Source organism: Liolophura sinensis, chromosome 1 (genome assembly GCF_032854445.1).
Source record: "Liolophura sinensis isolate JHLJ2023 chromosome 1, CUHK_Ljap_v2, whole genome shotgun sequence".
Classification (NCBI taxonomy): Eukaryota; Metazoa; Mollusca; class Polyplacophora; order Chitonida; family Chitonidae; genus Liolophura; species Liolophura sinensis.
Genome location: NC_088295.1, coordinates 94,221,395 through 94,247,761, shown reverse-complemented (window position 1 = coordinate 94,247,761; position 26,367 = coordinate 94,221,395). Strand labels below are relative to the sequence as shown.

Sequence of the window (26,367 nt, the reverse complement as noted above, 5' to 3'; positions counted from 1 at the left end):
AATGTCTGCTACATAGAAATGTTGCATAACCTCCTGATACTTCTACTTACAAACTCCCACACTTGCAAGCTCAACACCCACGCTTGCAAGCCCCGTTACTCAACATCCACGCTTGCAAGCCCCCTACTCAACATCCACACTTGCAAGCCCCCTGCTCAACACCCACACTTGCAAGCCCCCCTGCTCAACACTCACACTTGCAAGCCCCCTGCTCGTCACCCGCACTTGCAAGCCCGCCGCTCAACACCCACACTTGCAAGCCCCCTGCTCAACACCCACACTTGCCAGCCCCCCTGCTCAACACCCACACTTGCAAGCCCCCTGCTCAACACCCATGCTTGCAAGCACCTTGCTCAACACCCACACTTGCAAGCACCTTGCTCAACACCCACACTTGCAAGCCCCCTGCTCAACACCCACACTTGCAAGCCCCCTGCTCAACACCCACACTTGCAAGCCCCCTGCTCAACACCCACCTTGCAAGCCCCCTGCTCAACACCCACACTTGCAAGCCCCCTGCTCACACATGCATACTTATAATGTCTTGGACAGCAGAACTCCTTAGTAATGACAAACACCCAAACCTCTGTATGACATGCACACATAAACACATAACTGCCATCAACATGACATGCATATGTAAATCACATGAAGGTACATGTACATTGACCTATGTGTACATAATGCACGTTTGTTTATGTTATATGATACATACAGGATACTGCACCAGAAGAAAAGTGGCCCAGTGGGCCCTATGCTAGATGTAACCACTCACAAGGCACTGGATGTGGCATCCACCCATAGCACGATGGCCACAGGTGTGGCAATAGAGCACATCGATTGGTGTCCATCAATTCTAGGGCACACAGCATCAGTCAATTCTGTATCTGCGTAATACATAGGTTACTTCCTTTCTTAATATTTCCTGCAGGCCATACTCTTTAATACAGAAATGAAGGACAGCCTGCCGCCAAGGGACAATCCTCAAAAAGGAAAGTAACTATTACAAAGCAAATATGTAATCAGGCACACGTCAGCCCCACCACAGCAATGTGACACACCATCCATCAATGCCTGATCATGTTTGTTTACCTAACAGTAGTTATTTGATCGATGTTTTATGCCTTGTAGGCCTACTCAAGAATACACTTATATAATGGCAGTCAACATTACGGTGGAAAGAAACCGAGCTTGGCCCTGAAGATGCCCACCACCATCTGCAGGTTGCTGTCAGATTTTCCCATGTTATGACCAGAAAGAAATCTAGCTTGAGCTGGATTTGAACTCACAGCGACTGCACTGCTGAGAGGTTTTTGTCATTATGCTGCACTAATGCATGAACCACTTGGCCGCAAAGGCCCCCTAATATCACATGTTTATCACATTAAACTGGAATGTAGCAAATGTATTTCACCTCTCAATCTGTAAAGGTATCCCTCACAAAGTGAACATTAAAACTGAAATACAGTCAACAAGAAATGAAATTATGCATTGTGCATGTCCAAATTTACCATCTGTCCAAAAATATATGCATAATGAAATCACATGAGCCTTTGATACAACCTCATTATAAATATTCACATACAAATCTATAATTAAAAATATCAGAAAACGTAAGTATAGAAATTACTAAAATGTTGAACCTGACAGAGAAGGGCATATGACAGCTGTGTTACTTTCAGCGATTTACTTGAGTCTGGGTTGTGAACCCAATACTTCCTGTGTCCTTTTGTCTTTTGTCATTTTCACAAAACTGCCACATACACCTGCCTTTCAAAACCACTTCAGGCTTATGTCACAAGTTCAGCCTTCATGTGTAATTTGATGCAGAGACCATAAGAAGTCATTACAAGAAAATCGACCACTTGCACACTGTGATCTGCGGTATGCACTCATGTCAGTCCAACAACGTTGATTTCACAGGATTTCTAGCTTCGATCAAACATGAATTATCAAGTCACAGTTACTTTTGTTGGCAAGCATAAGTTACACTACATGTAAATGTAATGCAAAATAATTCTGACTTAGTGCCGTTTCAAAACACATAAACATCTTGCAGTATTAAGATGAAAAGTTATGCCTGTGAAAAAATGTAAAAACTTAAAAAAGGCTAAGTATATGAAAGTGAGGCTAACAGTCTGAGCCATCCAAGTAGAGTTGATTTAACACTAAATCTGCTCAACTGGCCATTATTAACTAATAATCTTCATTATCTAAATTCTAAACATTAATATATAAAATAATTTGAGTCAATGCAATACTGTTGACAGACAGGTGAGTGAACACAGCATTGCCAGGTTTATCTGCTTTCAGAGTACCTGTTACATCTTATTATCTAGGAGGGCTTTCTGGATATGGCCCCAGGTTTTCACCTTTAACCCAATCAAACCATTGATAACAAAAGGGGGTGCAGGGAGGCCATTTTCTTTACTATAGACAGCACACTGTTTGAAGGGACATGGGCTCTCCCGCCAGGCATATCGCAGACCCACAACGTAAGCCTGGCCGCAGCTTTTGTAAGACAGCGTAACGCTGCGAACATCACTCTTGATGATTGGTACAGCTTTCCAGCGAGGATCAGCGTCTGAGGAGCAATATGATTGGTTGTTGGTTGAGCAGCAGACCTGAGGAGACAACAACAGGAGCGAAGATAAACTGACGCTCAGAGATCAGAGCTACCAACAGAAATCAGCTTCTCCTCTCCATATGAAAGTAAACTTTCAAGAACAATGACAAAGACACTATCACTGTGTTGTTTGTATTGGACTACAGATAAAACAGTTTAACAATAGTTCTATATGTACAAAATCAAAATCCTCATCCAAACTGTGGCCAGTGTGTGACGATTCATGTCATCAACCATTACACATCTCAACCTGTGGCCAGTGTGTCATGATTCGTGTCATCAACCATCACACACCTCAACCTGTGGCCAGTGTGTCATGGTTCGTGTCATCAACAATCACACACTTCAACCTGTGGCCAGCGTGCCATGATTCATGTCATCAACCATTACACATCTCAACCTGTGGCCAGTGTGTCATGATTCGTGTCATCAACCATCACACACCCCAACCTGTGGCCAACGTGTCATGATTCATTTATAATTAATTACGCACCTCAACCTGTGGCCAGCGTGCCATGATTCGTGTCATCAACCATTACACACCCCAAGCTGTGGCCAGCGTGTCATGATTCATGTCATCAACCATCACACACCTCAACCTGTGGCCAGTGTGCCATGATTCGTGTCATCAACCGTCACACACCTCAAGCTGTGACCAGCGTGTCATGATTCATATCATCAACCGTCACACACCTCAACCTGTGGCCAGTGTGTCCTGATTAGTGTCATCAACCATCACACACCTCAACCTGTGGCCAGTGTGTCATGATTGGTGTCATCAACCATCACACACCCCAAGCTGTGGTCAGCATGTCATTATTAGTGTCATCAAACATTACACACCTCAAGTTGTGGCCAGTGTGTCATGATTCGTGTCATCAACCGTCACACACCCCAAGCTGTGGCCAGCGTGTCATGATTCATGTCATCAACCATCACACACCTCAAGCTGTGGCCAGCGTGTCATGATTAGTGTCATCAACCATCACACACCCCAAGCTGTGGCCAGCGTGTCATGATTAGTGTCATCAACCATCACACACCTCAAGCTGTGGCCAGCGTGTCATGATTCATGTCATCAACCATCACACACCTCAAGCTGTGGCCAGCATGTCATGATTAGTGTCATCAACCATCACACTTCTCAAGCTGTGGCCAGCATGTCATGATTCGTGTCATCAACCGTCACAAACATCAAGCTGTGGCCAGCATGTCATTATTCGTGTCATCCACCATCACACACCTCAAGCTGTGGCCAGCTGTCATGATTCATGTCATCAACCATCACACACCTCAAGCTGTGGCCAGCATGTCATGATTAGTGTCATCAACCATCACACACCCCAAGCTGTGGCCAGCGTGTCATGATTAGTGTCATCAACCATCACACACCTCAAGCTGTGGCCAGCGTGTCATGATTCATGTCATCAACCATCACACACCTCAAGCTGTGGCCAGCATGTCATGATTAGTGTCATCAACCATCACACTTCTCAAGCTGTGGCCAGCATGTCATGATTCGTGTCATCAACCGTCACAAACATCAAGCTGTGGCCAGCATGTCATTATTCGTGTCATCAACCATCACACACCTCAACCTGTGGCCAGCGCGTCATGATTAGTGTCATCAACCATTACACACCTCAAGCTGTGGCCAGCGTGTCATGATTCGTGTCATCAACCGTCACACACCTCAACCTGTGGCCAGTGTGTCATGATTAGTGTCATCAAACATTACACACCTCAACCTGTGGCCAGCGTGTCATGATTCGTGTCATCAACCATCACACACCTCAAGCTGTGGCCAGTGTGTCATGATTGGTGTCATAAACCGTTACACACCTCAACCTGTGGCCAGTGTGTCATGATTTGTGTCATCAACCATTACACACCTCAACCTGTGGCCAGTGTGTCATGATTAGTGTCATCAACCATTACACACCTCAACCTGTGGCCAGCGTGTCATCAACCATCACACACCTCAACCTGTGGCCAGCGTGTCATGATTCGTGTCATCAACCATTACACACCTCAACCTGTGGCCAACGTGTCATGATTCGTGTCATCAACCATCACACACCTCAACCTGTGGCCAGCGTGTCATGATTCGTGTCATCAACCATTACACACCTCAACCTATGGCCAGCGTGTCATAATTAGTGTCATTCACCATCACACACCTCAACCTGTGGCCAACGTGTCATGATTCGTGTCATCAACCGTCACACACATCAACCTGTGGCCAGCGTGTCATGATTCGTGTCATCAACCGTCACACACCTCAACCTGTGGCCAACATGTCATGATTCGTGTCATCAACCATTACACACCTCAACCTGTGGCCAACGTGTCATGATTCATGTCATCCACCGTCACACACCTCAACCTGTGGCCAACGTGTCATGATTCGTGTCATCAACCGTCACACACATCAAGCTGTGGCCAGCGTGTCATGATTCGTGTCATCAACCGTCACACACCTCAAGCTGTGGCCAGTGTGTCATGATTCATGTCATCCACCGTCACACACCTCAACCTGTGGCCAACGTGTCATGATTCGTGTCATCCACCATCACACACCTCAACCTGTGGCCAGTGTGTCATGATTAGTGTCATCCACCATCACACACCTCAAGCTGTGGCCAGTGTGTCATGATTCATGTCATCCACCATCACACACCTCAAGCTGTGGCCAACGTGTCATGATTAGTGTCATCCACCATCACACACCTCAAGCTGTGGCCAGTGTGTCAGGATTAGTGTCATCAAACATTACACACCCCAAGCTGTGGCCAGCGTGTCATGATTAGTGTCATCAAACATTACACACCTTAAGCTGTGGCCAGCGTGTCATGATTCGTGTCATCAACCATCACACACCTCAAGCTGTGGCCAGCGTGTCATGATTCATGTCATCAACCATCACACACCTCAAGCTGTGGCCAACGTGTCATGATTAGTGTCATCCACCATCACACACCTCAAGCTGTGGCCAGCGTGTCATGATTCATGTCATCAACCATCACACTCCTCAACCTGTGGCCAGCGTGTCATGATCAGTGTCATCCACCATCACACACCTCAAGCTGTGGCCAGTGTGTCATGATTAGTGTCATCAAACATTACACACTTCTCAACCTGTGGCCAACGTGTCATGATTCGTGTCATCAACCATTACACACCTCAACCTATGGCCAGCGTGTCATGATTAGTGTCATCCACCATCACACACCTCAACCTGTGGCCAACGTGTCATGATTCGTGTCATCAACCGTCACACACCTCAACCTGTGGCCAGCGTGTCATGATTCGTGTCATCAACCATTACACACCTCAACCTATGGCCAGTGTGTCATGATTAGTGTCATCCACCATCACACACCTCAACCTGTGGCCAACGTATTATGATTCGTGTCATCAACCGTCACACACATCAAGCTGTGGCCAACGTGTCATGATTCATGTCATCCACCGTCACACACCTCAAGCTGTGGCCAGTGTGTCATGATTCATGTCATCAACCATCACACACCTCAACCTGTGGCCAGCGTGTCATGATTAGTGTCATCAACCATTACACACCTCAAGCTGTGGCCAGCGTGTCATGATTGGTGTCATAAACCGTTACACACCTCAACCTATGGCCAGCGTGTCATGATTCGTGTCATCAACCATCACACACCTCAAGCTGTGGCCAGTGTGTCATGATTGGTGTCATAAACCATTACACACCTCAACCTATTGCCAGCGTGTCATGATTCATGTCATCCACCGTCACACACCTCAACCTGTGGCCAACGTGTCATGATTCGTGTCATCAACCGTCACACACATCAAGCTGTGGCCAGCGTGTCATGATTCGTGTCATCAACCGTCACACACCTCAAGCTGTGGCCAGTGTGTCATGATTCATGTCATCCACCGTCACACACCTCAACCTGTGGCCAACGTGTCATGATTCGTGTCATCCACCATCACACACCTCAACCTGTGGCCAGTGTGTCATGATTAGTGTCATCCACCATCACACACCTCAAGCTGTGGCCAGTGTGTCATGATTCATGTCATCCACCATCACACACCTCAAGCTGTGGCCAACGTGTCATGATTAGTGTCATCCACCATCACACACCTCAAGCTGTGGCCAGTGTGTCAGGATTAGTGTCATCAAACATTACACACCCCAAGCTGTGGCCAGCGTGTCATGATTAGTGTCATCAAACATTACACACCTTAAGCTGTGGCCAGCGTGTACATGATTCGTGTCATCAACCATCACACACCTCAAGCTGTGGCCAGCGTGTCATGATTCATGTCATCAACCATCACACACCTCAAGCTGTGGCCAACGTGTCATGATTAGTGTCATCAACCATTACACACCTCAAGCTGTGGCCAGCGTGTCATGATTGGTGTCATAAACCGTTACACACCTCAACCTATGGCCAGCGTGTCATGATTCGTGTCATCAACCATCACACACCTCAAGCTGTGGCCAGTGTGTCATGATTGGTGTCATAAACCATTACACACCTCAACCTATTGCCAGCGTGTCATGATTCATGTCATCCACCATCACACACCTCAACTGTGGCCAGTGTGTCATGATTAGTGTCATCCACCATCACACACCTCAAGCTGTGGCCAGTGTGTCATGATTCATGTCATCCACCATCACACACCTCAACCTGTGGCCACGTATTATGATTCGTGTCATCAACCGTCACACACATCAAGCTGTGGCCAGCGTGTCATGATTCGTGTCATCAACCATCACACACCTCAAGCTGTGGCCAGTGTGTCATGATTGGTGGTCATAAACCGTTACACACCTCAACCTATGGCCAGCGTGTCATGATTCGTGTCATCAACCATCACACACCTCAAGCTGTGGCCAGTGTGTCATGATTGGTGTCATAAACCGTTACACACCTCAACCTATTGCCAGCGTGTCATGATTCATGTCATCCACCATCACACACCTCAACCTGTGGCCAGTGTTGTCATGATTCATGTCATCCACCATCACACACCTCAACCTGTGGCCAACGTATTATGATTCGTGTCATCAACCGTCACACACATCAGCTGTGGCCAGCGTGTCATGATTCGTGTCATCAACCATCACACACCTCAAGCTGTGGCCAGTGTGTCATGATTGGTGTCATAAACCGTTACACACCTCAACCTATGGCCAGCGTGTCATGATTCGTGTCATCAACCATCACACACATCAAGCTGTGGCCAACGTGTCATGATTAGTGTCATCCACCATCACACACCTCAAGCTGTGGCCAGTGTGTCCATGATTCATGTCATCCACCATCACACACCTCAACCTGTGGCCAGCATGTCATGATTCATGTCATCAACCATTACACACCTCAACCTGTGGCCAGTGTGTCATGATTCGTGTCATCCACCATCACACACCTCAAGTGATGGACAGGACTTCCCCCACCCCAACAGAACAAGGGGGGGAGAAGTAATGTTCATCTTCTCTACCTGTATCAGTCACCAATATTTACACAGATATGTGATCCATGAGATGACATGTGTATAGGCTGATCTACTGGTCAAGTTGCTGTTAGTGTTCACAGCTTTGACTTGGTTTCGCTTCAGCTCTACATGTAGCAAGTGACTACTCAGAGGCCTACTCTACTAACCTCAAATCCCTGCGTGTTCCTCACAACAATAGCAGACGTTCCGTTATCATAGTCAAAGCCCAGGGTAGAGACGCCCACATCGATATAGAAGGCCGTTATCAGTGGCCCTTGGAATTTGATATCTGGTATGTTGTAGGCACAGGACAGGCCTGATAAAGCCAACCTCTGGGTGACATCCTGCTTATCACGAGGGTGCACACTGAAAAAGTACAGACACATTGTGTATTTACTCAATATCACACAGACAAGCCTGATAAAGCTAGCCTCTGGGTGACATCCTGCTTACCATGAGGGCGCACATTAAAGAGTACACACACACAATGTGTATTACTCAATATCACGCAGACAAGCCTGGGTGACATCCTGCTTACCACGAGGGTGCACACTGAAGAGTACACACACACAATGTGTATCACTCAAAATCACACGGGACAAGCCTGGGTGACATCCTGCTTACCATGAGGGTGCACACTGAAGAGTACACACACACAATGTGTATCACTCAATATCACACAGACAGGCATCTTAATAATGAGCTTATTTGTAAGGAGAGCTGAAAACACACAATACCACAATTCACTGGAATGTAATATTACATCAGCTCTGATGATGATGATGGCAAAACAGAATGCTGCAATACTCAGTGATTCCTTTTTCTGAGTTACACTATTTCTGTATTAAGGCCTATTCCAAGGAATGAAACTTTGCATAATTCAGGGGGAAGGCACTTTCATCAATATCTATTTGTAACCGTACTAATTAAGACTTAATACTGTATCACGAAAGGTATGTCGCCTTATGAGAAAAGATCTTTTGGCTACGTTTGTTGCAAGCACAAAATAGATGTACAGTGCTCCAAAGGTGGGAAATTACCTGCCATAAGGAGAGGAGAAATCTGGCAAGTCCCATGGCCACAGACATGAACACATTCTCCAAGAGGGGGTTGGGCACATAGCCCATGTCAGCAGTCTGATGCACGAATGTCAGGGAAGCCCGTTACAATGGAGCTGTCGTTCTATTAGCACACAGCTGAAAACAGAAAACAACTGAAAACAGAAGGAACCAGGAGGAAAACTACTCAAAACGGAAGGAACCAGGAGAAAACTACTCAAAACAGAAGGAACCAGGAGAAAACTACTCAAAACGGAAGGAACCAGGAGAAAACTACTCAAAACGGAAGGAACAAGTGAAACCAGTAGGGAACACGTGAAAACACAGCGCAAACAGAAGGCAACAAGTGAAAACACCATGACACAAGTGAAAATAGAATGACTGAATGACACTAAAAGCTTCTTGAAGATGAACACATCCAGTACTTACAGGTTCAAATGCAAGTGAGTTAGTGAGTGCATGCTTAGGGTTTAACGTTGTACTTACAATTTTTTAGTCACATGACGACGAAGGAGTCCTTAGGGTGCATGTATGTTTAATGTGCCTCCTTGTTGCAGGACAGATTTCCACCACTCCTTTATCTAGCTGCCCTACCAAAGGCATTATACTGATACCGGTTAACTTCCTCTTTTAACGTCTTAGGTGTCACGCAACCCAGAATTAAATGTGCATTCACTTGAAGAATGTTAGAAATGTAGGCATCTCAACAACACAACTGTTTGAAATTAAAACAAAGCCATATACCTGAACAAAACCAAAAGGAAACTTGTTACTGGTTTCTCCCAAACTGCCTTCATTGAATTTCAATCTCCAGTCTGAGATCATAGAGGGGAAGGTACAATTGTAAGTGTTGGGTCTGCCAGCATTTGCTTCACCTGTCAAATATAAACATTTCTGACTGCTCAGGTTAATTAACACAAAACAATAAAACACTATAGCACCACATATCATATCTTCATATGCAACTTTCAAGATTCCCAAATATTTACAGACTTTCCTGGTTCAGTCATAAACATGCATAAACAATAAACACTGCATTTCAATAAATGTATACTACAATGTCCATCACTTATGACTTGCCACCTGTCATTTGGTGTTTTTTCTTTACCAAAAAAAAAAACAAAAAAAACATAATGAAACAAAACCTTCTTTATTAAAAAAAAAGCAAGCACATTTACTTGATTGTTGCTTCATGCCGTACTTTACCAATTTTTTTACTTATAAATACTATAACAGTCAGTTTATTGGGGGGAGGAAACCACAGGCATAATCCACCCACCTGACAAGTTACGGGCAAAGTTTCCCACAAAGTGAACCACAGCTATACACGCCATACTGGTAGAAGACAAGTGGACTTCAACAAAAGTTAGACTGTGCAAATGCCACACAACCATCGTCGATCATTCATTGTCACCAAGGACCCACAAGCAGTGTGAGGAGGGCAATCAAGAGTGGTAATATTGAAGGTACCATACATTTACACCCCTAAACAGCATGGACAGCACAGAATTACTCGTACCCCAAGTCCTCAGTCAACCTGAGCACAGAGTATAGATTTGCATGTTTTGGAATATTAGAGGAATGATACCTGGCATGATATGTTACTTGCTTGTACATGTAACCTCACCTTGGTACCAAATAGCTCCATATATGGTCATGTTGAGGATGGGGTGTATCATAGCATTGTACAGCTGGCTCTTGTCATCCGGGCCTCTGTAATGAAAACAGGATTCTTCAGTTTCCAGTGGTGCACATCTACACCATGCAGTACCCAAAGTACACATCTACATCTACAGCCTCAGTCCCCACAGGTACAGATCTCCAGCCTCCAGTCCCCACAGGTGCACATCTACAGTCTTCAGTCCCCCAGGTAGATATCTACAGCCTCCAGTCCCCCAGGTACACATCTACATCTGCAGCCCCCAGTCCCCACAAGTACTTATCTACAGCCTCCAGTCCCCACAGGTACACATCTAAATCTACAGCCTAGAGGCCACACGGGTACACATCTACAGCCTTCAGTCTCTCATGTACATATCTACATCTGCAGCACCCAGTCCCCCAAAGTACACATCTACAGCCTTTAATCCTGTCATGTACACATCTACAGCCTTCAGTCACCTGAGGTAAACATCTACAGCCTTAAATCCTGCCAGGTACACAAACTACAGCTCCAGTTCCCCACTGTAGACGTCCAGATCTATAGCCTTCAAACCCCTCAGTTACACATGTATTTACAGCCTCCAGTTCCCCCAGGTACACATCTCCAGTCTTCAGTCCTGCCAAGTACACATCTACAGCCTCAAGTTCCCCAGAGGTACACATCTACAGCCTCTAGTCACCCAGTTACACATGCATTTAAAGCCTCCAGTCCGCACAGGTACACATCTACAGTCTTCAGTCCCTCCCAGGTAAACATCTACAGCTTCCAGTCCCCCCACGTACACATCTACAACCTCTAGTCCACACAGCTACAACCTACAATCTCCAGTCCCCACAACTACAACCTACAACTTCCAGTCCCCACAGGTACACATCTGCAGCCTCCAGTCCACACAAGTACAATCTACACCCTCCAGTCCCCCCACGTGTACATCTACAACCTCTAGTCCACACAACTACAACCTACAATCTCCAGTCCCCACAACTACAACCTACAACCTCCAGTCCCCACAGGTACACATCTGCAGCCTCCAGTCCACACAAGTACAATCTACACCCTCCAGTCCCCCCACGTACACATCTACAACCTCTAGTCCACACAACTACAACCTACAGCCTCCAATCCCCACAACTACAACCTACTACCTCCAGTCCCCACAGGTACACACCTGCAGCCTGCAGTCCACACAAGTACAATCTACACCCTCCAGTCCTCACAGGTACACATGTATAGCCTCCAGTCCACAAAAGTACACAACAACAGCCCTTCAGTTACCACAGGTACACATATGCAGCCTTCAGTCCCCACAGGTACATATCTACAGTCTTCGGTCCCCACAAGTACACATCTACAGCCTCCAGTCCCCACAGGTACAATCTACAGCTTCCAGTCCCCACAGGTACAATCTTCAGCCTCCAGTCCACACAAGTACGTATCTATAGCCTCCAGTCCACACAAGTATACATCTACAGCCTCCAGGCCACACAAGTACATATCTACAGCCTCCAGTCCACACAAGTCCAATTTACAGCCTCCAGTCCATACAAGTACACATCTACAGCCTCCAGTCCACACAAGTACAATCTACAACCTCCAGTCCCCACATGTACACATCTGCCGCCTCCAGTAACCACAGGTACATATCTACAGTCTTCGGTCCCCACAGGTACACATCTACAGCCTCCGATCCACACAAGTACACATCTACAGCCTCCAGTCAACACAAGTACACAACCAAAGCCTCCAGTCCACACAAGTACACAACTACAGCCTCCAGTCCACACAGGTACACATCTACAGACTCCAGTCCACACAAGTACACATCTGCAGCCTCCAGTCCACACAAGTACACATCTACAGCTTTTACTCCACACAAGTACACATCTGCAGCCTCCACTCCCCTCAGGTACTGATCCACAGTCTCTTGTCCACACAGTTATATATCTAAAGTCTCTGTTCCCCACAAGTACACAGTTCTTCCAGTTACACATGCTTCTACAGCTTCCAGTAACCACAGGTACACATATGCAGCCTCCAGTAACCACAAGTACACATATGCAGCCTCCAGTAACAACAGGTACATATCTACAGTCTTCGGTCCCCACAGGTACACATCTACAGCATCCGGTCCCCAGGGTACACATCTACAGCCTCCAGTCCACACAAGTACACATCTACAGCCTCCAGTCAACACAAGTACACAACCATAGCCTGCAGTCCACACAAGTACACAATTACAGCCTCCAGTCTACACAAGTACACATCTACAGACTCCAGTCCACACAAGTACACATCTCCAGCCTCCAGTCCACTCAAGTACACATCTACAGCCTCCGCTCCCCTCAGGTACTGATCTACAGCCTCTTGTCTAAAGGCTCTGTTCCCCACAAGTACACAGCCTCCAGTCCCCCAGGTGCAATATACAGCCTCCAGTCCCCACAGGTACAACCTTCAGCTTCCAGTCCCCACAGGTACACATCTACAGCTTCCAGTCCCCACAGGTACACATCTACAGCTTCCTGTCCCCACAGGTACACATCTACTTGCAGCCTTAGTTTACGTTGCTAGATTTTACTCCAAGTCTAACTAACAAATTCTTACAGGCTTCTACACTCCAAAACTCTCATACAATCTGATAACAAAATAAGGTGCTTGTATTGACACTGTATCTGAGGCTCCCAGATGTACCTCACTTTGGTGATGGAATGTTGCCTTGGTCGGTACAGGAGTTGGGTGTCAAGGCCACACTTAGCCAGAGCATCTGGGGATGACCATGCTTCCACAGGGGTTCCACCCCAATCAGTGTCCACCAATCCAATGGGATAACCTAGTTTCTGGTAAAGGTACTTGCCGTATAACCAGCACACAGCAGAGAAGTAGGAAAATGGTGCTTTGTTTCCAATGCTAGCTGAAAACATGATGAGTAAATGGTCAAACGTATGCTCAGCAAATTAGCAAGCCTGAAGGAGTGAAAAACAGAGAGATGAGTGAAGAACTCTTACATCGTAACAAGGCATTCAGAAAACACAGGTACATGTAGTTCCCCCTGACTGAGCAGTTCGTAAAACTGCATAATGTTCAAGCCAGATGATACATTCAAATACTGACCTCAAAACCGAAATAAAGTAAAATCACACCGCGATACATTTATATCATACTCTAATTAGACAGTGATAAGATGCTGCCATTAAATCAATAAGAAAGGCAAAAATTATTACACTGTCACAAATACGACTGTTTATCACAGGTATAAAGATGGCAGAACAGTGACTTTCATATGTTATACAATTGTAAATACATGTGGTTCTGATGGTAAAAGATATCATCAATGTGGGCAGTGGTCTTTGATATCGCTACCCACAATTGGCTATCTGTGTACTATGATTGGCTGGGCAATTGCCCAGATGACACCAGTCACTGCCCATGTGCATGGTTTAGACAGTTTCCTTGCAGTCCAGGAAGGCAAAGTCGATAAAAAAATAGTCACAGAGACCCTGAGAAATTGTAGCCCTGCATGGAGACTTTCTAGAGAAGATGTGTTCTACAGAAAATGAGGTGAAGTTTATTTTACAAGTAAATTTTTACACTGAAAAAACCAGGAATTCCTCTGAGCAGTTCTGTAACTGCATGCAGTCATGTTCAAGTGAGGTGATACGTGCAAATACTGACATCTAAACCAAAACAAAGTAGAATGACATTGTCATTCATCAGTCAGATGTTATACGAGTGACACTGTCATACGCGTTTCAGATGTTATACGAGTGACACTGTCATACGCATGTCAGATGTCATACAAGTGACACTATCATACGCGTGTCAGATGTTATACGAGTGACACCGTCATACGCATATCAGATATTATACGAGTGACACTGTTATATGCATGTCAGATGCTATACGAGTGACACTGTCATACACATGTCAGATGTTATATAAGAGACACAGTCATACGCATGTCAGATGTTATATGAGTGACACCGTCATACACATGTTAGATGTTATACCAGTGACACTGTCATACGCGTTTCAGATGTTATACGAGTGACACTGTCATACGCGTGTCAGAGGTTATACGAGTGACACTGTCATACGCGTGTCAGATGTTATACTAGTGACACTGTCTTACACATGTCAGCTGTTATACTAGTGACACTGTCTTACACATGTCAGCTGTTATACGAGTGACACTGTCATAGGCATTTCAGATGTTATACGAGTGACACTGTCATACACATGTCAGATGTTATACGAGTGACACTGTCATAAACATGTCAGATGTTATACGAGTGACACTGTCATACGCATGTCAGATGCTATACGAGTGACACTGTCGGATGTGTACACGATGTTATACGAGTGACACTGTCATACGCGTATAAGATGTTATACAAGTGACACTGTCATACGCGTGTCAGAGGTTATACGAGTGACACTGTCATACGCGTGTCAGATGTTATACGAGTGACACTGTCATACGCGTGTCAGATGCTATACGAGTGACACTGTCATACATGTATAAGATGTTATACGAGTGACACTGTCATGCACGTGTCAGATGTTATATGAGTGACACTGTCATACACGTGTCAGATGTTATACGAGTGACACTGTCATACGCGTGTCAGATGCTATACGAGTGACACTGTCATACGCATGTCAGATGTTATACAAATGACACTGTCATACACATGTCAGATGCTATATGAGAGACACTGTCATACACATGTCAGATGTTATACCAGTGACACTGTCATACGCGTGTCAGATGCTATACGAGTGACACTGTCACACGCGTTTCAGATGCTATACGAGTGACACTGTCATACGCGTGTAAGATGTTATACGAGTGACACTGTCATACACGTCAGATGTTATACGAGTGACACTGTCATACACATGTCAGATGTTATACGAGTGACACTGTCATACGCGTGTCAGATGCTATACGAGTGACACTGTCGGATGTGTACACGATGTTATACGAGTGACACTGTCATACGCGTATAAGATGTTATACAAGTGACACTGTCATACGCGTGTCAGAGGTTATACCAGTGACACTGTCATACGCGTGTCAGAGGTTATACGAGTGACACTGTCATACGCGTTTCAGATGCTATACGAGTGACACTGTCATACGCGTGTAAGATGTTATACGAGTGACACTGTCATACACGTGTGAGATGTTATACGAGTGACACTGTCATACACGTGTCAGATGCTATACGAGTCACACTGTCATAAGAGTGTCAGATGCTATACGAGTGACACTGTCATACGCGTGTCAGATGCTTCACGAGTGACACTGTCATACATGTGTGAGATGCTATACAAGTTACACTGTCATACGCGTGTCAGATGCTATACAAGTGACACTGTCATACGCGTGTCAGATGTCATACGAGTGACACTGTCATACATGTGTGAGATGCTATACGAGTGACACTGTCATATGCGTGTCAGATGCTATACGAGTGACACTGTCATACGCGTGTCAGATGTTATACAAGCGACACAGTCATACACATGTCAGATCCTATATGAGTGACACTGTCATACATATGTCAGATGTTATACCAGTGACACTGTCATACACATGTCAGATGCTATACGAGTGACACTGTCATACACATGTCAGATGCTATACGAGTCACACTGTCATACGCGTGTCAGATGTTATACGAGTGACACTGTCATACATGTGTGAGATGTTACATGAGTGACACTGTCATACACGTGTCAGATGTTACACGAGTGACACTGTCATACACGTGTCAGATGCTATATGAGTGACACTGTAATACGCATGTCAGATGTTATACGAGTGACACTGTCATACACGTGTGAGATGCTATACAAGTTACACTGTCATACATGTGTGAGATGTTATACGAGTGACACTGTCATACGCGTGTCAGATGCTATACGAGTGACACTGTCATACATGTATCAGATGTCATACGAGTGACACTGTCATACACATGTGAGATGCTATACAAGTTACACTGTCATACACGTGTCAGATGCTATATGAGTGACACTGTCATACGCATGTCAGATGTTATACGAGTGACACTGTCATACACATGTCAGATGTTATACGAGTGACACTGTCATATATGTGTCAGATGTTATTCTCGCATATTCCCAGATGTTGCCTGTGTGAATGCGTCGTCGGCTGGCCCATTTAGCTGAATGCATGCATTATTACAACATATACCTGAATGGAGGTAAATATGAAAACATAAATATTAATCAGACTGTCATTATTCCTGAGGATGTAGATGTTTAGATGATATAAGAGATATACACATAGTTTCAGGGAAATAGGTGCAAAACTTCAGCAGACGTTGCATGGACAAAATATGTGTACATGAAAATCCATTATTGCTCTAAGCACTTGAATGGGCACAATTATGAAAATAATCACCCAATTGCAATTAAACTGAAGCATAGACAAATTTAGATGACAGGGGTTTCAAGGAAACAGGTTCAATACTTTAGGAAGAGTTGCATGGACAAAAGCTGAAAACATGGAAAAGCACCATTAGGTAAAAACCTAAATGGGAGGTAATTATGCAAATAACTACCCCCCATTTCCATTAAACTTAAGCATACACAAGTTCAGATGATAGGCAAGACGTATGGTAAATTTCATCAAAATCAGCACAGCAGTTTGGGAGGAGATTATATCTACAGACAGACATAATGACAGAGGGCCTTTCCAGTGTAGCCACCCCACCCTCCACCTTCAATGATGGGGTATGACTATTTCAAAAGAAAAAAAACACATAATTTCTACTGCTGTAAACAAAGAAAAAAGTTTAACCATAAATCCATGTATGAGTGCCCTTTGTACAGGTGCTAAAAAACTTAACCTTCAATTCATTTATGAGGGCCAATAATACTGGAGCTAACAAAAAGTTTAACCTTCAATTTATGTATGAGAGCCTATTATACTGGAGCTAAGAAAGAGCTTAACCTCAATATATGTATGAGAGCCTATTATACTGGAGCTAAGAAAGAGCTTAACCTTCAATCCATGTAAATTGGATTACTGTCCTTCGGTAAGCTGTCTCAGTGAAGCAGCACTAGATAAAAGAGCGGTGGAAATCTGCTCAGCAACAAGGAAGCATATTACATGCACTCTAAGGATTCCTTCGTCGTCACATGTACAACCTTAAATCCCAAGCTTTCACTCACTCAATCCATGTATGAGACCATTATATGGGAGCTCAAATAAGTTTAACCTGTAATCCGTGTATGAGTGCCCGTTATACAGGAGCTAATAAAAACTTAACCTGCAATACATGTATGAGGGCCAGTTATATTGGACCTAAACAAAAGCCTAGCCTTCCATCTGAGTATGTGCATTTATACACCATACCTTAGACGAGACAGATAAAGTAAAAAGCTAAAGCCTCACTCCACTTACGAGATATAGATATATATATACCATACCTTAGACTAGAGAGCCCCCCTCCCCCCACGCTGACAAACACACAAAAAAAAAGCTTAAACTTCCACTGAGTATTTACATTTCTACACCATACCATAGGCTAGAGGGATAAAATAAAAAACCAAGGCTTCAGTCCACTTATGAGATATATATACAGGAATTAAAAAGAGAGCTTACCCACACACCACATCCAATGCTGACACTTTTCCTCCTCCCACAAATACCTGCCCTTACACACTGGTTCCACTATATACCACGAGTCATCCTACATACTCACCTGCTTGTCAGCAGATCACAGGTGTTCAAGTGATGCATACCAGATGTTCAAGTGATGCATGCCGGATGTTCAAGTGATGCGTACCGGGTGTTCAAGTGATGCGTACCGGATGTTCAAGTGATGCGTACTGGGTGTTCAAGTGATGCATACTGGGCGTTCAACTGATGCCTACCAGGTGTTCAAGTGATGCGTACCAGATGTTCAAGTGATACATGCCGGATGTTCAAGTGATGCGTACCGGGTGTTCAAGTGATGCGTACCAGGTGTTCAACTGATGCGTACTGGGTGTTCAACTGATGCGTACCAGGTGTTCAAGTGATGCATAGCCGATGTTCAAGTGATGCATACTGGGCGTTCAACTGATGCCTACCAGGTGTTCAAGTGATGCATAGCCAATGTTCAAGTGATGCGTACCGGGTGTTCAAGTGACTAGTACCCGATGTTCAAGTGATGCGTACCGGGTGTTCAAGTGATGCGTACTGGGTGTTCAAGTGATGCATACTGGGCGTTCAACTGATGCCTACCAGGTGTTCAAGTGATGCATACCCGATGTTCAAGTGATGCATACCGGGTGTTCAAGTGATGCGTACTGGGCATTCAACTGATGCGTACCAGGTGTTCAAGTGATGCATACCCGATGTTCAAGTGATGCGTACCGGGTGTTCAAGTGATGCGTACCGGGTGTTCAAGTGACGCGTACCCGATGTTCAAGTGACGCATACCGGGTGTTCAAGTGATGCATTCCGGGTGTTCAAGTGATGTGTATCGGGTGTTCAAGTGATGCGTACCGTATACTAGATGTTCAAGTGACATGCTCCTGGTGTCCAAGTCACATACTATTTTCACAGATTCCATTTGAAAAATAGCTGCTTCACATATCTGGACTTGAAATCGGATCTCAATGTGCGTAGTGCAGCTCTCTACCAAGAGATCTAGCTCTGCTTGAAAAACAGAAATGGCGATTTCAATAAACAAATGACTCTTGCCAAACAATGAAACCACTGTGTATTCATGACCTCTGTTACAAAAGATGGCCTTGATTCGGTGATCAGCTTGAACACCTCAACCTTGATACCGGCTAGCTCATAATGCTCGTTACAACACAGGTGTTAAAGGAGGAGACAACAACTCACATGTGGGCAATATGACTGCAGAGATATCACTCACTTTCATGACTAAATGAAGCAAGAATATGAACTTCAACACCTTTCACTGAGAAGTTTATAATTTAAACAGAAAAAAAATTCACTCTGCGCTTTTCTTACCACCTCACCCTGGTGTACCTTGGATAATGCACCCTGGTGTACTTCACTTATCACACTCCAGGGGAACTGCCATGCTTACCTTGCGTGCTGTGGTTACCATGCTCTACTGGTGAGATTTAGTTACTAAACTGATCTTGCATTATTTGGTCACCGCACTTATTTGGTGTACACTCGTTACACCTCTAATCTATTGCAGTTTGGTTAACACACTGAGCTGATGCACCTTAGTTGCCCTTCTAACCTATTAGACACACTCACCTGATGTAGGGGCAGACCACTTCTCCTCCACCTGTAGGAGCTCATACAAAGGTACAGCAGAATATTTCAGAGCCACAGTGAACACCCGGATGTCAGGGTAAGAGGACACCTCCTGAATTTCCCTTGATGCATTTAACACCTGCAACACAAAACATCTGTGCAGAGCAGGTACACCGAGACATCCTGCGATCAGTTAACCATGCCTTTTTGTGCCAAATTGGCACATTTTTAACAAAACTGGCACAACAATAACACCTTTGACAGACAGGCACAAACACTTCTCCAACCAATGCCACATATTTAAATGTAAATAGTTGAAGTGATGAACCTACATGTTACTGTCTCCTAATGCAGATATACACCTGTATAATACTCTGTCTGTATGCACACACACCTACAAGTTACTCTCTCCTATTGCAGATATACACCTGTATAATACTCTGTCTGTATGCACACACACCTACAAGTTACTCTCTCCTATTGCAGATATACACCTGTATAATACTCTGTCTGTATGCACACACATCTACAAGTTACTCTATCCTACTGCAGATATACACCTGTATAATACTCTGTCTGTATGCACACACACCTACAAGTTACTCTCTCCTATTGCAGATATACACCTGTATAATACTCTGTCTGTATGCACACACACCTACAAGTTACTCTATCCTATTGCAGATATACACCTGTATAATACTCTGTCTGTATGCACACACACCTACAAGTTACTCTCTCCTATTGCAGATATACACCTGTATAATACTCTGTCTGTATGCACACACACCTACAAGTTACTCTCTCCTAATGCAGATATACACCTGTATGATACTCTGTCCGTATGCACTCACCTGAAAGCTACTCCCTCCTAATGCAGATATGCACCTGTACGTCACTGTCTTAATAGAGATGTACACATCTGCATGCCACTGTCTTAATACAGATGTACACACCTGTACGTCACTGTCTCAACAGAAATGTACACACCTGTATGCCACTGTCTTAATACAGATGCCCACACCTGTATGTTACTACCTTAATACAGATGTACGCACCTATATGTCACTGTCTTAATGCAGACGTACACACCAGTACGTCACTGTGTTAATGCAGATGCACACACCTGTATACCACTGTCTTAATACAGATGTACAAACCTGTATGTTACTGCCTTAATACAGATGCACACACTTGTATGTCACTGTCTTAATACAGATGTACACACCTGTATGTTACAGTCTTAATCTTGGCGAAGTGATGTACACACCTGTAAGCTACTGTTTTAATGCAGATGAAGTGATGTACACACCTGTACGTCACTGTGTTAATGCAGATGTATACACCTGTATGCCACTGTCTTAATTCTGACGAAGCGATGTACACCTGTATGTTACTGTCTTACTTCAGATGCACACACCTGTATGTTACTATCTTACTGCAGATGTACACATCTGTATGTTACTGTCTTAATGCAGATGTACACACCTGTATGTCACTGTCTCTTTGCACATGCATGCACCTGTATATTACTGTCTTAATGCAGATGCACGCACCTGTATTTCACGATTTTAATGCAATTACAAAGCATATGTCACTGCCTTAATGCAGATGTACACAACTGTATGTTACTGTCTTCAGGCAGCTGTGCACACCTTTATGTCACTATCTAAATGCCATTACAAACCTGTATGTAACTGTCTCAGCACAGATGTACACACCTGGTTGTCACTGTCTTAATGCAGATACTATTAGTTATATGGTTACTCAGTTAAAGCATACGTAGATATATGGCGTCAATAATTCTCATATTATATGAACAAATTTATTCAGCAAAGATCCATCAATTCAGTGCAGAAGAGCGATGTATCCGTGAATCATTTCAGCGATTTGACCATAGTATTCACCACCCAAAAAAGGGAGATTACCTACTCAGGAGACTCATTCTGCAGGATTAGAGAACATATCTGTACTCTACATATCTAACACAGATGTATACACTTGTATGTCTCTGTTTTCATGCAGATGTACACACCTGAATGTTACTGCCTTAATGCAAATGCACACACCTGTATGTCACTGCCTTAATATTGATGTATACATCTGTATATTATTGTCTTAATGCAGATGCACGCACCTGTATGTCACGATCTTAATGCATTACAAACCTATATGTTACTGTCTTAGCGCAGATTTACACATGTCTGTCACTGTGTTAATGCAGATACTATTACTGCACTCCACCTGACCGTTGTCAAAACAGTATTTTGTCTGATGCGGGATAAAAACTTGTATGTTACTGTCTTACTGCTGAGGTACACACCTGTATCATGGAGAACTGCATGTTACTCTGACCTGAGCACACCCACACATCACCAAACAGGACATCGTTAAGGGTCAGCTTGGCTGACCCAGCTTTGACAGTGATTGTGAATGGTCCATGTTTGTCCATGGGAGGCAGCTTGATTATCCAAACAGCTGTTTCTGGTTTGGGTCCAGGTACCACTGTAGAGGAGGCTTGATCTGATGTGCCCACAGTGGCAGAGATAGATTGTCCTATGGCACTGGTGGGAGCGTGACCCCATATTACAGCCTGCTGGGGGGACTGCTGTAAAACCATATGATCCCCATAGTATGAGGCAAACGAGAAGCCCCCATCTCCTCCTACAACACACACCCAAGGACTAAGCTTAATGTGCTGGTCTCAACTGACATGGACAATTTGCCAACTGGACATATCTATCATTATAATTAAATGTCCAGGTACTGAACCAGGTAGAATAAGCTGAGTCGTTATTCATGGAGTCCCACAAGTTCATGCAGATATGGACGAGACACAGTGGGGGCAAACTAACAAAGCTAAAAGCAAGATTTTACGGCACTAGCTAGACTGAATTCACATCTCACATAGCTGGGTCTGTCAGCCCAAATGGGCCGTTAGCAGATGCCGTAAAATCACACCTTTAAGCAGCTCTCATTCATGAGAGCCCTCATCCTGTCTCGTGTCAACCTGTGTGACCTCGCAATATTGCACCTGAAATGCAGACTCGGCTTATATAAGGCCAAAGGTAGTTCAATTCCAGGGCTGGCCTTAACAGCCTTAAGGAAAGCCCTGGAATTGTGCTCCCTCCATATTAGAACTGTGCTAGGGCAAAGGAAGCACAATTCGACGGCTAGCCTCAAGACTGTTAAGGCTAAACCCCGGAAATGTGCTAGTGGAAAGGCTCATCACTTGAAACTATCGGTACTGTACATAAATCAAACCTGGTTTAGAAAGCGACTTTCTTTTCTGTTTTTTTTTTTTGTACTGATTTCAGCGCTTTTCCTTGGACTGCAAACAAATTAAGAGGAATACAACCTCAGCGAATGCAACTCAAGGAATTATTTAAAAAATGCAAATATAAATTTACAGATAATATAATATTGTTTTTTTCCCAGTGGAATATCTTGACCCAGATATTGTTATGGTTTTGAAAGCGTTATTAGTTCTAATTTTACTCTCCGGAAATCGCTCCGAGGCCTTGGCTGACCCAGCAGTGCATTCAACAGGTAGATCGGTTAATTTACACAGACTAGAACGTACAAGTAGACGTAAAGGTGTGGATCGTGAAAACTACAGCCTACCTTCAGGTGCAGTCAGGCGAGCAGCAACCGGTCCAGTAATTCCATTCAGCAGCGCAATGAAGATCACAGTCACACACGTCCCTAAAACAACACGAGTCATCTTCGTAAACTATGCCACCCTCTACTCACTCAGCATTATGTGTATATCTTTTATATATATACCAGTCTCGTGATAGCCAGTTCCTAAACTGTGATCAGTAACCAATCACCCCTCCACGTCAACAGTACTCGTCGACGTGAAGCTCGTCAACACATGAGTGCAAAAACTGGTCCGAGTTATCTCCCCGTGCTGTTACAGGTTATTAATGGTCTTGACTAAGCTGGCTACAAAGTTGTCTCCCATGTTTCGATACTGGCATTGTTGCGAAATTGCTCCTGTCAATAATTTGTTATCTAAAATCTCCAGAGGAAAATGGAGGTGAAATTTGAGCTTGAAATGATTAAAATCAAGGTGAAGCATATTTGACTTTTCTATTGAGTTGATGAAAACAATAATGAGCATCATAGACACTGTACAGGAAGGTTGGTGGTGGCCTGAATCGATTCTACATGGCCTCTATGGTTGAGTGGGCTTTCCACACCTCGGCTCAAGGAGTAAAAACAGGTGAAGTAATCGTAAAATTTTGAGATATTTAATTTGCATTTGATGTTGCTTTCATCCCTGTTTTAATTGGTCATACTTGTACCTTGATGGGATCTCTTTTTAAGGCTGGACCAGCCCAAAATACGCCACTCTTGATACAACTGAATGTTTTGTTCATGCGTGAAACGAGGCTGCACAGGTACATCTTGTGATGAAGGCTGACAGACATGCAGGACTTTGTGACAGAGGCTGTACAGGCACTGTGTGGTACCCTTGTCATCTTGTAATGAAGGCTGACAGACATGCAGGACTTTGTGACAGAGGCTGTACAGGCACTGTGTAGTGCCCTTGTCATCTTGTGATGAAGGCTGACAGACATACAGGACTTTGTGACAGAGGCTGTACAGGCACTGTGTAGTACCCTTGTCATCTTGTGATGAAGGCTGACAGACATACATGACTTTGTGACAGAGGCTGTACAGGCACTGTGTAGTACCCTTGTCATCTTGTGATGAAGTCTGACAGACATACATGACTTTGTGACAGAGGCTGTACAGGCACTGTGTGGTACCCTTGTCATCTTGTAATGAAGGCTGACAGACATGCAGGACTTTGTGACAGAGGCTGTACAGGCACTGTGTAGTGCCCTTGTCATCTTGTGATGAAGTCTGACAGACATACAGGACTTTGTGACAGAGGCTGTACAGGCACTGTGTAGTACCATTGTCATCTTGTGATGATGGCTGACAGACATACATGACTTTGTGACAGAGGCTGTACAGGCACTGTGTAGTACCCTTGTCATCTTGTGATGAAGGCTGACAGACATACAGGACGTACCGGTACTTTGTGACAGAGGCTGTACAGGCACTCTGTAGTACCCTTGTCATCTTGTGATGAAGGCTGACAGACATACAGGACGTACCGGTACTTTGTGACAGAGGCTGTACAGGCACTGTGTAGTACCCTTGTCATCTTGTGATGAAGGCTGACAGACATACATGACTTTGTGACAGAGGCTGTACAGACACTGTGTAGTACCTTTGTCATCTTGTGATGAAGGCTGACAGACATACATGACTTTGTGACAGAGGCTGTACAGGCACTGTGTAGTACCTTTGTCATCTTGTGATGAAGGCTGACAGACATAGGCCTACATGACTTTGTGACAGAGGCTGTACAGGCACTGTGTGGTACCCTTGTCATCTTGTGATGATGGCTGACAGACATACAGGACGTACCGGTACTTTGTGACAGAGGCTGTACAGGCACTGTGTAGTACCCTTGTCATCTTGTGATGAAGGCTGACAGACATACATGACTTTGTGACAGAGGCTGTACAGGCACTGTGTGGTACCCTTGTCATCTTGTGATGATGGCTGACAGACATACATGACTTTGTGACAGAGGCTGTACAGGCACTGTGTGGTACCCTTGTCATCTTGTGATGAAGGCTGACAGACATACAGGACGTACCGGTACTTTGTGACAGAGGCTGTACAGGCACTGTGTAGTACCCTTGTCATCTTGTGATGAAGGCTGACAGACATACATGACTTTGTGACAGAGGCTGTACAGACACTGTGTAGTACCTTTGTCATCTTGTGATGATGGCTGACAGACATACATGACTTTGTGACAGAGGCTGTGCTGTCACAGTATAGCCCCCTAGTCATCTGGTGATGAAGGACTCTGTGACAGAGGCTGTGCTGTCACAGTATAGCCCCCTAGTCATCTGGTGATGAAGGACTCTGTGACAGAGGCTGTGCTTTCACAATAAAGCCCTTGATAAACCATTTGACTTGCTCAGAGCAATAAAATCTCAATACCAGCTAAAGTTTCTGTTGGTCAACAGATTCCTAAAATCTCTAAAGAAAGCTTTATATGAAACCTAACAGAGATAACTCACAGCATATTTGTGTTGACAAGTACTTTATTTCAGTTGAAAGCACTGCAGCAGTTTTCTAGTAAAACAACTGATGCAGTAAAAACGAGATCCATGCAGCTGATACACAGGTATCTGCAGTCTGTCAGTCAGGCCTGTGACAAGTCAGA

At 44.5% G+C, this 26,367-nt stretch overlaps 1 protein-coding gene across 1 annotated transcript; it reads right to left on the bottom strand.

Annotated features, from left to right (window-relative positions):
- Positions 1–408: 408 nt before the first annotated feature.
- Positions 409–23,951, bottom strand: LOC135462157 (sialate O-acetylesterase-like). The gene is given in 11 exon segments (XM_064739533.1): positions 409–2,624; positions 8,293–8,491; positions 9,166–9,197; positions 9,199–9,268; positions 9,270–9,307; positions 9,895–10,058; positions 10,811–10,896; positions 13,535–13,754; positions 20,106–20,244; positions 22,429–22,769; positions 23,730–23,951. Coding segments are annotated over 11 exon segments (1,692 nt in total). The 5' UTR covers positions 23,830–23,951; the 3' UTR covers positions 409–2,321.
- Between the last annotated feature and the right edge of the window lie 2,416 nt (positions 23,952–26,367).